Source organism: Chaetura pelagica, unplaced genomic scaffold (genome assembly GCF_000747805.2).
Source record: "Chaetura pelagica isolate M959 unplaced genomic scaffold, ChaPel_1.0 scaffold109, whole genome shotgun sequence".
NCBI classification, from domain to species: Eukaryota; Metazoa; Chordata; class Aves; order Apodiformes; family Apodidae; genus Chaetura; species Chaetura pelagica.
In genome coordinates this window covers 5,304,689-5,318,770 of record NW_009970725.1, presented here as the reverse complement: position 1 = coordinate 5,318,770, position 14,082 = coordinate 5,304,689, and the positions used below count along the sequence as shown (strand labels likewise).

Below are 14,082 nucleotides of genomic sequence, written 5' to 3'. Positions count from 1 at the left end.
GTAGTTTAAATGCCATTATAGGATGATTAGCCATTAACCAGTGGCTAATTTGGCCCTGTGCAAATTTGAAGAAGCTTTTGAAGTGGATACCCAGGTGGCCCTGCATGCTGGAAAAACAGGCATTTCCACACACCTATTTGTATTCAGGTCCTAGAATGAAGTGCCTTAGACTCAGCATTTTACAATCTTGAACAGCAAGATGCTGAGCAAAGTACATAGCTGCAATAGCTTTAGCAAATATATATTTCACCTAATAAAAGATTATAATTTAACTCTACAGAATCTTGTTAATGGTCATAATAGCTAGGGGAAAATTTTCATTGTCATGTCTTGATATAATTATTAATTTGACATCTGCAGTCTGTTGAGAATAAATAATTGATGGAGATTCCCATAAAAAAAAGTCATACACTCCCAAAAGAGCCTAGCCAAGACCCTATGAAAATAGTGGCCTCTGTTAATGTTTTTTGCTGTCAGAAACATTTGCATCATGTTGCAGGTTTACTGTGTACCTCTAACTGTAAGAAGTGGACAAAAATACATTTATAACCTAAAACACCTAATCATTTTGCTAACAAAGAAATTGAAAACATTGATCTCATGGCAAGTTCCAAGCATCTTTCAGCATCAGGAAATGTTAAAGCATCAGGGCTGGCATAAGGTTATGCAGCTTGTTTTGTGTATAAATTGATTGGGGAGATTTTTTTCAATCATTTGTCCAGAGTGATGGATTAGTATGTAGACGAATTCATATTAAAGTTGAAGAACAGACGTTTATTTTAGAGGGATGACAGGGACCACAGGGGTAGCTAGGGAAGTGACTACCTCACAGCGATCAGTGCCCAGTGACCTTGGAGTTTAAACACTTCAGAGCACAAGCCTGCTGAGATGAGCAGGTGCCAAGTGAGATCATACATGACAAATGCCCGAAAGCAACAATAATCTATTTATATGGTTCTTTTTTTGGACTTCAGGCTATGTCCTAGGATGCTGTTTGGAAATAACCTTGAAATGATAAAAAAAGGTGATTTTCTATCTGAATCCCAAACCAATCCACTGTCTTCTAAATAATTTTAACAGTTCATACTTCCTTGTTTCCAAATTAACTGGATTTTATACGGGATACAAGATACAGATGATATTATTATTTTTCTGTCTAAGATCAGTAGTGTTCCCCTACTTCCCATTAAAACAGCCAGTGTTAGTTCTATGAACAAAGAAATTTGAGAATGATTATTAAAGCTCTACATAAAGCCATACTCCTCATAGGAAATCAAAATAGGCAGCAGGCTGACAAACATGCACACACCACATACACCTGAAATGCCACTACCTTTTAATGCAATTCTTTACAAATTGAAATTCAAGCTTAATCATGAGCCTCGCTGAGCACGCTTTTTAATTAGAAAAGCATTATCTCTGGCTTTGCAGAGAGGAAAAATCTTCTATAATTAGCAAATAGTGGTATCAACAGAAAATCTCTCACTGACTTCAGCTTCAGTTACTGCATTGAGCATTCACTGATGTGCCAGAGCTCTGCCACAGCAACTCAATGGCAGTCACCTGGAGTGAAACTCAAAGGAGTTCATTATTGTAGCCCAGAAAATTCAGGCAAAACTCTTTAAGAGGTAAATCTCAGGTCTTTTCCTATAAGCTCCCATGGAATGTTACTCCAGAAAAGTGAAAGAAGGTGTCACATTCAGGTCTCTACTTTAGAAGGGATTTTTTCAGAGTTCAGGAATTCATTAATTCTTTGGAAAGTGTTAGGGAAATCTATCCAGATTACTGAATGGCTTACCATCTATCAGCTCCTTTCACTCCAATGTCACAGGAGAAGCTTACAGGTTTTTGTGGTCAGAGTCAGATACTCCAGCCTGTCTGAGCATTTTACCATGCAGAAGCCATTGGCTTTCAAAATAAAATAAAATAAAATAAAATAAAATAAAATAAAATAAAATAAAATAAAATAAAATAAAATAAAATAAAATAAAATAAAATAAAATAAAATAAAATAAAATAAAATAAAATAAAATAAAATAAAATGGAATGGAGCAGAGAATAAGGAGCTTATCTATGCAAAACATGTATAAATGTGTGAGACGACATGGAAGAGAGAGAAAAATACCATGGCACAGTGGGAAAAATTCTTGACATAAACAAGAGTATTAGAGGGACATGTTTGTTCTTGACCTGAACACTGTAATGCTTCCAAGCAGGGAACATGCTTTCATTAAAAATAGGCATTAATTCTAATTCTTCAGAGATGAACTTCAACTGATTTGGAATTCAGATAAGCCTTAAGGCATTTACATATTTAAGGATTATGTGAATTTTTCCATAACTGGTGGTCTGATACTTCTTGGCTTCCAGATTGCTGAGGTTACTGTGCATACCAGGGACTCTGACATTCTCTTCTCCAGCCCCCTAATCACCCTGTGTGCTGGGTGATGACCCCTTCTTCTGGGTTTTGTGTGTCCCTCAGCCCCCAAATAATCTTATGCTATCTCTGTATTTGCTATGTAACCCTACTGCTTCTTCCACACCAGGATACCTAAGTATCTCTTTCTGAGGAGTTTTCAGTGACTCTGTTTACTCTTTTCTTACAGCAGGGCTTTTATTTTATTGCTCTGTGATAAGGCTCTGTGTTGCATCACTTTCTTTGCAGCATGTATCCTGCTAGCAGTCTCTGGGAGCTGCCCTATTTCATGGTCTTCAAGGCAGCTTCTCTACTCCTTCAGAAGGCCTAGATTTTCCCAGCACCACTTACTCCTTAGTGCTCAGCCTCTTGTCACTTCACATTCCCCTATTTATTTATTTTTTTAATCTGGAATAAGTTATTCAGTTTATAAGCTTCAGAACCCCATTGCACAGAAAATGTTTAGTAACAATAGGCAGACAACACTCAACTAGCACATGTTGGATGCTCAGCAGTTACCCATCCCCTTTCTCCTTTTCCCTTCCATTACCACATTTTGATTCTCCACCAAGGGAGAATCATTCTTCTCAAGGAGCTGCTCCAAATTCCTGACTCCTCCCATACATTTGACAGAAAGAATTAGCATATTGTGCTAATAGCTTGAGGCTGAGAATGGAAGGAGAAAAATCTACCAAGCATGGGTTTCACTAGGCTATAGTAATTTTAGGTTGGGCTCACATTGGATTTTAATAGAATTCTGTATAAATTCTAGACACTCCACTGCCTTCCAGATCAGAGAAATTATAAAGCCTTTTTTCTTACCTTCTCACTAAGTTAATTTGTATCCTAGAAATTAAATAAATAATCTAGCTATCTGCAAAATATGTCAATGGAGATTCACAGACAACCAAAATCTTACTTCCCTTCAGAATGGTGCCCCTGCTAACAGCCAAAGGATCCCTACCCAGATTAGGTTTGGGATGGCAAGAGTTGAAAAAAACAGCAACTGAAGGACAAGAAAAAACCATCATGTTTGGGGTTAGAATCTTCCATGCTCCTTACGCACTTTAAAAACAGCTGCCAAAAAGTTAATGTTCTAAAAGAGAAACATAAACCAGATAATATGCACAGCTGAAACATACTGTCCCTGTAGACCTGATTTTTCAGAGACTCCTACCTTGCAAGAAAGCCTAAGAAAAATAATAATTTTTTAAAGTAATTCTTCCATAGGAAAGCAATTTCACATGAAGGCAGGTGCCAATTCCATTAGCTGCTTGGCATTATTTCCTTGCAGAACAGCTGATAGCAAATAACAGGACAGTCACCTTGCACTAGAATACAGATACATTATTCTCATGACATACACAGCTTTACTGCTTCAAAGAAATGCTTCCAATGGGAGCAAAACCATGAAGTAAAGTGTTGATGCACAGCTCTAAGAGCAGCATTTACCTTCCCGAGATCTGAATACATCCCACAAGCACCAGATTACTGGGCACCTTGCATTGACTTTGATGTGCATGCAAAGTGACTGTAGAATGCTACTCACGTATCAGCCTGCTTTGCTCTAAGTACAAAGGGCACTTTCATCCCAGTTCAGGAGATTACTGTAATATAGATTTTTTTTTTTTTCAAAAAACAACTTTGCCAAAAGGGAACATCTGCATAAAGCAGCCTGAAAGCATGGAAGCCATTGGGGAACACCATCCATGACTTCTCTCTAAGACCCTAATCATCATGCTATGAAAGAGGCAAAAATGCTTTTTGTTAGAATACTGTGAAATCAATAAAAACTAAATGTGCCAGTTCCTGAGAACAGAAGTGTAGACTCAGGGTTGTTTAGGACACTGGCAGAAGGAAATGTTAAGCAGGACTGTTTCTTTGACTATCAACTAGCAGAGGGTATAGTATGGGCAATTTTTATGCAATGCACCTGGAGAAATCCAGCTACCCATGCCTAGTTGAATCTTCTCCCAGCTCAGGTTGGGTCTTAGTTCACCCCTGAAAAAACTCTTGCCTAAATGTACATTTCAAAGCATAACAACAACACTTCCAGCATAACAAGAGTTCGGCAACTGGAACGTTAGCTAGATGTTAATATAAGCCTACAGTCCATGCTAGTTGCCTTGGCTCCTTCTGGGACACCTGGAGTAATAAAGGACTCATTTAGCTTTTTTTTTAAAGACCTTTATCTTCCAAAGGGGACAGATCTCTCCAGGTGTCCTCCCAGTGACTAAGAGGAAACCTCAAAGTCCACCTGAAGATTAGGCAAGATGAATCCTTGGGAACTTCTGGTTAGAGGCAGATGTCAGATCTTATCTAAATTAGACTCCAAAAAGAAACACAGCTCCATTTCAACAAGCAGGGGAACTGCTTGGGAATCTGTTTCCCAGCATGACCATTAGCACTGCCTGAGGTAGACATGGAACAAACTGAGTCTGCATCTGTATGTGGGAAGTGGTCTCCAGGAAGTACTGAGTACAGTGAGAAGAAACATGGAGCAGGCGCAGAGAAATCATAGGGCCATTACTGTGCACAACCTGAGGGCAAGGTAAAGAAGATCTCCTAGAACTGATTGGATTTCTAGGCAAACAAAGGTCATTAGCATTATTTTGTGGAGGGCTTTCTACAAGCCTAATCTCCCCAGGCAAGGGTCATGTTTGTGTCCGTTACTTATTCTCTTTGCTCTAGTGATACTGTAGTCCTTCCATTGACTGCAATGGCAGTGCTATCCATGGACTGACTCTAGGATTGGACTGTTTACTAAGCAAATAATCAGAATCAGCAGATTTGGAGTCATATGGGCACCCAATAAGCAGCCTGTTTTGTTGTAGGATTGGCTATAAAATCCCAAATCCCCTCAGCCTCTAGCTGCTGGCACCAAGGCTCACTAACAGCAAACAGAATGGCCTTTCACTCTGTGTTCTTTGTTTTCTTAGCTGGACTGGTATTTTTCTCTGAAGCTGCACCACTGGTGAGTCTCTTTTTATTCAAACTCAATCATCACAAGAATGATAATCTAGATTTTCTAGATTATTAGCATCCTTCTCATCCACAAAATCCTATAACCATTTGGCTTTGCTGGAGGGTTATTTTACCATTTTTAAAGTAGCTTCTTCAGAATTCTTAAAACTTACCTTTTTTTGCCATTTACTCATATATTCTTAGGATATTCTCAGAAGGTCAAGAATCTAGAAGGTGTGACTTTTCATTTCTGTCTGTTTGTCAGTTTGTGACTCACATCCATACCTTCAATATAGAGGTAGCTTTATCTTCTTCACTGGGCAAGTGATTACCTAAAGCACTAAAAATATTTTTGAAGTATGACTAAGGTTTCCTTATAGTATAATGAAACTTAAGAAATACATGTTCTTTCAGCAATATGAATGTCATAAGTATTTCTTTGCTGGTTTCCTAGGCTAATACACTTTGCCTACAATTCTAATAGTTTGCTATTTTCTTATTTGTGACCTCATTGAAAAGGTATCCTTTATAACACTTTCCCAGGGTCGTATGCAACTCTAAGAATCTATTAAGCAACTTGTTTGTGTGTGTAATGAAGCTATTGGTATAAAGCTCTAAGATACTCTGCTTTAAGAAAAATGTTTGTAACCTAACTTTCAATACCATTTGGCAAAGAACTTGTTTTTAAGTCAACATTAATTCTGCAATAAGAATCCATCTTTTCTTTGCAAGAAGGTTTTTACAGGGCTGGTGAACAGCTCCTAAACAACCTCTCCTGTTTTCCCCAAGGTCTCCCATGGCTCTGTGGATTCCAAATGCCCCCTCATGGTGAAAGTGCTGGATGCAGTCAGAGGAAGCCCTGCAGCTAACGTAGCTGTTAAAGTCTTCAAAAAGGCTGCAGATGGAAGCTGGCAGGATTTTGCTACTGGGTAAGTTATGTGGTCTTGTAGAGCCACTTTCAAGGTATCTTGGCCAAACAATTGAGAAGTAAAGGGAATGTAGCTTTGATTTTAAAAAGCAGTATGTTCTCTAGCATGTGTCACACTGTGTTAACAGCACATGAATTCTGGTCTAAAAGCCATCAGATTGAAGTGGGAATTATTCGTGACTGAAGTACATGCTACTTGCAAAAATATTTTGAGATGCTCATCTTATCTTTGTAAGGGAATAGGTTTAATAATGTATTTTTCTCCTAGCTTCAGGAAGAAAAAAAACAAACATTAAAGCCTATTTATCAGATTTTTTGTAGACAATCCAGACTAACCTACTATTTTCTTATGTAATGAATATAGAGCTTTATTTACAGCAGTCACATACAAGATCCTCTCTGTAAGCTTTGTCAGTACACATGCAAATAATTAGCACACTGGGTTGTCTTCTCCTGTGTAACAGGAGTGCTGGTTGGAAGAAATTCCTTGAACAGAAAGTTTTAGATTCCCATTGTAACATAACACAGAAGCATTTCAGCATTTGTTTGTGGTCATTTCTATACAACTGCATAACTTTTGCAAGAATGACAGCTTAATATCTACAAAGCATCCTCAGAATATCACTGAGGGGCAGGCAGGCAATAATACTATTATCTTAAGTCTGTGGGAAAAGGTAACAGAGGGATAGTTTACTAAAATTTAAATAATGAGGTATTCAGGCATTTAAGTTTAATTGTAAAAAAACACTGAGTCAGATTTTTTAGTAAATCAAAAGGAACTTCTTGTAACAGCAGGATATTCAAGCACAAAACAACAATTACAAGCATGGGCAGGAGCCACCAGAGCATCTAACTGTCTTTTACTAGGATTTTTATAGTATTATTTAAATAAAAGCTGAAAAAAGAAACAGAGAATACTACAAGGAGAGAGATACCTTTCTCTCCATCTGAAGGTTTTTTGTTTTGTTTTGTTTTATAAACCTCAAAACAAAAAGTACTTTTTCCTACTGAAAAGGAACAAGAAAGGTTAGGAGACTGAAGGGGAAACAAACACCTCCATTCCCAAATGCTGCATGTTAATCAATAAGGAAATTACTCTGGTAACATATTTACTTTAATGAACAGAGAAACCCCATTAAAAATTAAATGCTGATTTCAAGGGAAGTGGTGGTAAGGATAGTATCTTGTCCTTAGTGAGTAATTCTGTCATTATTAGGAAAACCGTTATTTAAAATGTTTTGTCAAGTTTTCTTGAACATGTAATATAAAATATAATTTACAGAAGAATAAGATAAATCTAACATCATCATTAAATGCTCTCACTTTTGGGGCATGACAGCTTTTTCTTGTTTAGTTTGCAATGCTGCTCCCAACAAACATGATGAATCCCACAGTTCTCAGCCAAGTTCTGTTGATATTTTAGGTCAGTAAACCCTTGAGGAAATTTAGTAACTTATATTTAAATATAAATTGAGAAGATTGACCTTAGGCAGGTGAGAAGCATTTTGCTGGGGGAAGGCAATGGAGGAACACTAAATCACCTTTCATATTGTAGGTAAATATTTTGACTTTCTCCTTGGCTTGCATTTTAACCAAAGATGCTTTCAATGATACCATTGACTTTAACTGAGGACACTGGTTTGACCTGTTTTTGACCTGACATGTTTTTTCACATGTGGTAGCAATTTTTTTTGTTTGGGAAAACCAGAGTTTCTCTGTCTTTTTTTTTTCTGGTTAAACTAGATGAAAATCTGAACACAATCAAGGAATACAAATCTCTAGCTACGCCTGTTAGGTTAATAATACTTTTTAAGTTACAGCACCTAGAAGATGCATACGGAAAAGCTATGTTTATGTCTGCAGAAGTTGATTTTGTACCTTTTTGTCTGTTTGCAACTAGTTTGCTAACTCGTTTTAGTGAATCAAGCAAACGCACCTAGCAACTACTGAACTTTCAGTAATAGTAATTAAAAGGCAGGAAGGAAGATACATCATAGGAACAGGTGTTATTAAGAGGCTCATTTCAAAATTAGTCTAGCCAAAAATATGCAAGAAGAGATAACTGAAGCTTCTTAAGACTAGCTTTTATCTTCTCACTCCTCATATTTTCTTGGAAAATAAGGTCTTACCATGCATTCACCAAACATAATTTTCATGTGGTTTAGGTCATAAATAATCTAAAACAAAACAAAAGAAACAAAAAAAAAAAAAACCCAAACAAACAAAAAAAACCCCACCGCATAATTGGAGTGGCTCTCCATAGTCTCCTTTTTTTAGAAAACAACAAACAAACACAACTCCAAAATAATAATTTGTTTTTCTGAGATGTTTTCTTAGAAGTCTGCATCAGAGGGCAGAATTTATCACGGTGCAGCATGTCCCAAGTGTTCATAAAGGTCACTGCACATACAGTGTAGGTTTAACCTGGTCACAATATACAACTAAGGTCCAGATAGCGAAAAAGAGGATCAGGGATTGCAGTCTAGGCTGGAGCCAGGGTTTTTTAACTGTCCATCTTACAGCAGATGTTAGCAGTCCACATCCTATTAAGGACAAGCAGCCACACTATATTTATTCCCCCAGTCATACAGAAATATAAGTGCTGTTCAGACGGAATCACTTGTAGCATTTTGCTGTGCTGGCTGAATGCAGGGCATCCTGTTTTCTCCTAATCCCATCCAGGCTTTGACTCACACACTGTCCTGTTGGCTGTCAATGCAGAGTAATCCTGAAGGGTTTGCTTGTAAGACCACTTGCATTGAATGGCTGCTACCTAATAACTAAAATTAAGAAAGTGCCATTAACCTAAGATCATGGGAAAGACTGTCCACGTGAACTCTAGGTTCCAGTTTCCCAACTGCTGTGGATGGTTAATGTCTGAAACTCTGGGTCAGCATCCATCAGGAAAAGCATCATTCATGGTGCATCCACGCTTTCCTCAAATTAAAACTTGTTTACCTGAACAAAGATTTTGAGGCAGACACTATTTTTCCTTTTAACTGGTTTGTGTCTGGACTATCCACCTTGTAAATAGATGTATGTGAATTGCAAACTTGTACTCCGAACACTTTTGCAGGATGTAAGTAATTCTCCTTCAAGAACACTTGCCAATGAAACCTTCCTTCATTTATCTATTGCCTTTTATTAAGGCAATATAGGTTAAGTCAGGAAGTTCTAATTAAACCAAAGGAAAACAGCTGCATACACTTCAGGAATTGTCTGTGAGCCACATTTCAAACAGGCCTTCGATTCTCTGCGGGCTTGGTCTGCCCAGGATACTGTTTATTTCACTTGTATTGGACCAGTAAGACACTTGTCAGTCTTCAAAGTGCTAAACTATAAGCAAACCTGAAAATGGGATTTTCAATCCTTTTACTTAATTTAAGCAATAGTTCTGTCTTTAAGGCTTTATTCGTTCAGCATCCTTAACCAAAGATGACAAGATGAAAGAGGAGGCCACAGCTGGCAAGGAAAAATTGCAATAGCACAGATGTTGACGTCTCTGATAAGCAACACATCAGTTTTCTCCTCTCTGTCTTTTTCTCCTTGAGATTCTGTTTTCTGTCTGGACAGCTACTCCTCGCCACACAACAGGAAAGTTTCATTAGTTCTTCAACTCAAGGCTTTCTTCAACTACATAATGTGGCTTTGAAGTGTAATAAATATTAAATAAATCTTTTCAGCAGAAAAAAAATAGCAACAACAAAGCTAAACAAAAAAAACAACAAACACAAAATAGCTTAAAAAAATCAGGAATAAAATAAAAAGAAGGAAAAGATAGAAATGGAGTTTAGGAGCTAAGTATGTAAAGAACTGTCATACAAAGCTTGCTCCTTTTCAGACAAATAGGGTGCAATGCCAGCTATATTTCCTTCTTGCTTCTGAACTTAATTTTCCCACAGTTTTTTGTTACAAGCCGAGTACGTAATATCTCTGAGCTGGGAATTCTTATTGCCCATTTTAATAGCACCCAGTGGAAGAGGTCCCTGCACTTTGACCAAGGCATTGTAATTCAAATTAATAAAATATTGTGAGGCAAAATTGCTTTTCCAAGAGACTACCATTCAGGGTCACATAAAACCGCATCAGTGTGTCGGGGTTAAACCTACAGCCTCAGTGCTAATAACTAGAGAACAAATAATTTTCCACTAATTTTTCTCATTAATTATAATTTGAGAGTTGGCATCTTGCCTTTCATCATGACAATCCTTTTCCTAAGCCACTAACATTTGGTTCCAGAGGGCACTTGGTACAAGTTAAACATGATATGAAAAAAGGGGCCTTAACTATAATCCCTGCTGTAGCAACAGAAATGACAAAAAAGCCAGCCAGCTGTGATTTGTGATGTATATGGATGAGCTGGTAGCAAAGACTGGCTCTGCAATATGGAAACATATGCTACAAAGAAAGAAGGAATTATTTCAAATATTTAGAAACCATTCAGTTTAGAATTTGGCTGTGAAGCATCTTTGCTATTTAATATTCCACATCAACAGTTTCTGTTTAGCATCTAAACAAGAGTACAGGATATTCATGTAGATATTTTATCCTTACAGGAAAACCACAGAGTATGGGGAGATCCACGAGCTTACAACAGAAGAACAGTTTGTAGAAGGAGTATACAGGATTGAGTTTGACACCAGCTCTTACTGGAAGGGACTCGGCCTTTCTCCTTTCCATGAATACGCTGATGTAAGTATCTGCAAATATATCTAACAATGCACATGCTTTGTACTGGCATCAGCTGGAAAGAACAAATACAGTGTTTTACTACTGAAGGAGCAGCACCATTCAATGAAATGGGTCACTACCACTTAACATTGGGCAAATAGTCAGTATATAGCCAGCTAAGCCAAAAGAAGTAGCCAACTTCCCTGTAAATACTGACACAGCTCAAAGTGGAGCTGTGCCCATTCACCCATTCAGACCAGTACGGACCTTTGTTCAAAAAGGGCTACATTATTCAAATTACAGTATTTTAAAAAGAAACAAGGAAAAAAAAAAAAGGCTAATGAAAAAAAAATGCTGAAGGAATATAGGAATTTGGAAACCCTAATCTTATAGGAAAAAACTATTCTTCATTCAGAGATTTTTTCCCCATATCAGTTACCTGCAAATCCCTGAATTCTGGCATGACCTGTAATTACAGGGGAAAATAAATTGTTCTGCTGTGCCTTTATAAAAAAATCATGCTCAGTATTGAAATATGCATTAGAAAAAAAAAAGGCATAAAATTATAAAGAAATAACCATAGTGGTAAAGGAATCCATACTCAGATTTTACAAACCATGCAGCAAAATAATTATGCCTTGTGCCTCCCTTTGCTTTCAGCCCTACACTGATTTATTTTGTACCCTATTCAACTACACTTACTTAGCACTTCCAAAATACTTGTTTAAATTCTTCAGGCTTAATTTGCCATTAAATTTCAGTTTCCCCAAACTAAGTAGTCTGGAACTACTTAGGTTAAACAAACAATCCTCAAAATTATTCCCTAACCATTTGGTTGTCTAAAAGTTTCTGGGGACTACGGAGGGGCTTATTTTTTTTGCATAATAGCACCAGGTTGAGACTGTTCCAGCTATGGTATTTAAGTAGCTTTTCTTTGTCATAATAGCTTGTAGGTCAACAAATTAAGACTGGGAAGCAGGCAGAATTCAATGAGTGGCTGAGTACAAGACAACTGAAGGCTACAGTCCTCATGTCCCAGAATCTTAGACTTCAATAGGACCAGGATGTAGGCGGAAAGTCTATAGTCCTCTTATAGAAAGTACAGTTCAGAAAAAATAGCTCAAATATTAGGCTAAAGAAAGCCAAATAAAGTGGGAGCTTAAGTCAGGTGACAACACTTTCCTGAAAAATGAGTATCCCAAATTCTGGGGACTGATTTGGAAAGCAGCAAATTTGAACCATCTTAGGACAAGGATCTCTCCTTTTTCTGGCAAGTCTAGCTACTCAGATATTAATGCAAGAACTGACCCACCACCAAAAATAGGAGTGAGGCATTGAAATACAGAAAGCAACTTTGGGCTCCAACTGCCTACCTTGCTTGGACACCTCTCACAGAGGTTGTATTTAAGTTCACTAGATAGGATTTCACCTCTGTCTTCTTATCAGTTGTTTGAGATACCTCCTCCTCATCCTCCTAATGTACTTCACAAAGTAGTTTTCCTCACTCAGGTGTAGGTATCTCCACCTAGGTTCACCACAGCACTTTGTGGACTTTGGTCTAAATCTCATAGTTTCTCAGTCTTCAGCATCACAAAGTAACAAGGAACATTACTCTTGAGAAGAGGAAAATCATTCACTGGACAAAACTGGCGAAGTCTTCTGCAGAGGAAATGGAGCGTGCTTCCTAATTCTAAATAAGGTAGTCTCAAATATACATTGTTCATCATGATCATAAGTTTTCTCTTTTCCAGGTGGTGTTCACTGCTAATGATTCCGGTCACCGCCACTATACCATTGCTGCCCTCCTCAGTCCTTTCTCTTACTCAACCACTGCTGTTGTCAGTGATCCCAAGGAATAAGCATGTATGTGTTGTTATACAAACACCCTCCTCTGCGAGAACTATAGTAGGCTTTTAGGAGGAAGGTTTTTCCTACTGCTAATGCATAACTTTTTGCTACATTAGTGTGGTGTTTTTTTTTTTCCATTTTGTAACCTGGCAAACTTCAGTCAAGTCAATAAAATGTTACTTTAAAACAGTTTTGATTCTACTGATGAAGTTTTATTGTGTCCTAAGGTGTCATGATTTCCTTTTAAGTGCAAAGGACATCTGGAAAACATGCCTGGCATGGCACTTGATATGTTCTGTTATCTATCTCCACTACCTTAAAAAGCCTCACCAAATGCATTGGGCTCAAAATAACAAAATTATAGAGTTGTGCTACCTTTAAAAATATGACCAAACACATTACTGAAATCATGCCACTCAGAAACCATCAGCATTCATCTGCCACCAACCTTGAAATTTATCTCTACGCACCAAGCTTGCTGGGATGACTGCATCCCAAGTGAATTCACAAGTTTCAAAAGCCAGCCTTTAATGTTTCACTATTTGGTTAGTTTTTTTCCTGATTTCTGGACACTACCATAGTTACACAACACTTGTAAGCAGTGCAAAAATAGTATAAACATAGCACCTGTCTTAAAGCATGCAGATTTCATGGGATCCTACTATTCCTGGACCTTGAAAACTAGTAGTTTTGATTTGCAGAGGGCTATACCAAGCCCTCAAAATAGGACAGAAATATGTTCATACAGGTGTAGTTATTAAAAAAACCTGAAACAAACTACAAACCAGAAACTACTCTGCATTTTGTCATCCATCTGGTGACAGGATAAACCTAGTAAGAGAGCGTGCATACACGTCTAACCCAAGATCAGAAAGATAATGTTTAATTTAAAGAAGTAACATCTCCCTAAAATGAAGCTGATCCTTCTGGTCAGAGCTGAATCTTGCAGTTGTACAGGGAAAGTCCTGAATTTGTACTTAATCTAACGGACAAATAAGTGATAGGGCTTACAACACTGCTTACCTGTGCTTCAGAAATGGGTGTGTAGGTATCTGGTCATCATACTGGAAACCAAGAGTAACATTTTTCCTCCAGGAGAAGGCATAAGATAACTAGACAGCCCACACATCAAGCCCCTATCTCTTTCTCACAGGTGAGAAATCTCTTAATAGATAGAAATGGGTAAGTCAATTATGCCAAGCCATAACCACAGAGAAATTCTCACTGAAACTGGGATTACTGACTTGACAAGAAA

The 14,082-nt window shown here is 37.7% G+C and overlaps 1 protein-coding gene across 1 annotated transcript; it reads left to right on the top strand.

Annotated features, from left to right (window-relative positions):
• Positions 1 to 5,210: 5,210 nt before the first annotated feature.
• On the top strand, positions 5,211 to 13,016 carry LOC104396920 (transthyretin). The gene is made up of 4 exons (XM_010006828.1): positions 5,211 to 5,390; positions 6,170 to 6,309; positions 10,865 to 11,000; positions 12,731 to 13,016. The coding sequence occupies exons 1-4, from the start codon at positions 5,322 to 5,324 to the stop codon at positions 12,836 to 12,838; spliced, it is 453 nt and encodes a 150-aa protein (XP_010005130.1). The 5' UTR covers positions 5,211 to 5,321; the 3' UTR covers positions 12,839 to 13,016.
• Positions 13,017 to 14,082: the final 1,066 nt, after the last annotated feature.

Coding starts and splice junctions, on each gene's coding strand:
- LOC104396920 (XM_010006828.1), top strand. CDS start 5,322: ATGGCCTTTCACTCTGTGTTCTTTGTTTTCTTAGCTGGACTGGTATTT. Junction 5,391..6,169: donor TCTCTGAAGCTGCACCACTG/GTGAGTCTCTTT, acceptor GTTTTCCCCAAG/GTCTCCCATGGCTCTGTGGA. Junction 6,310..10,864: donor TGGCAGGATTTTGCTACTGG/GTAAGTTATGTG, acceptor TTATCCTTACAG/GAAAACCACAGAGTATGGGG.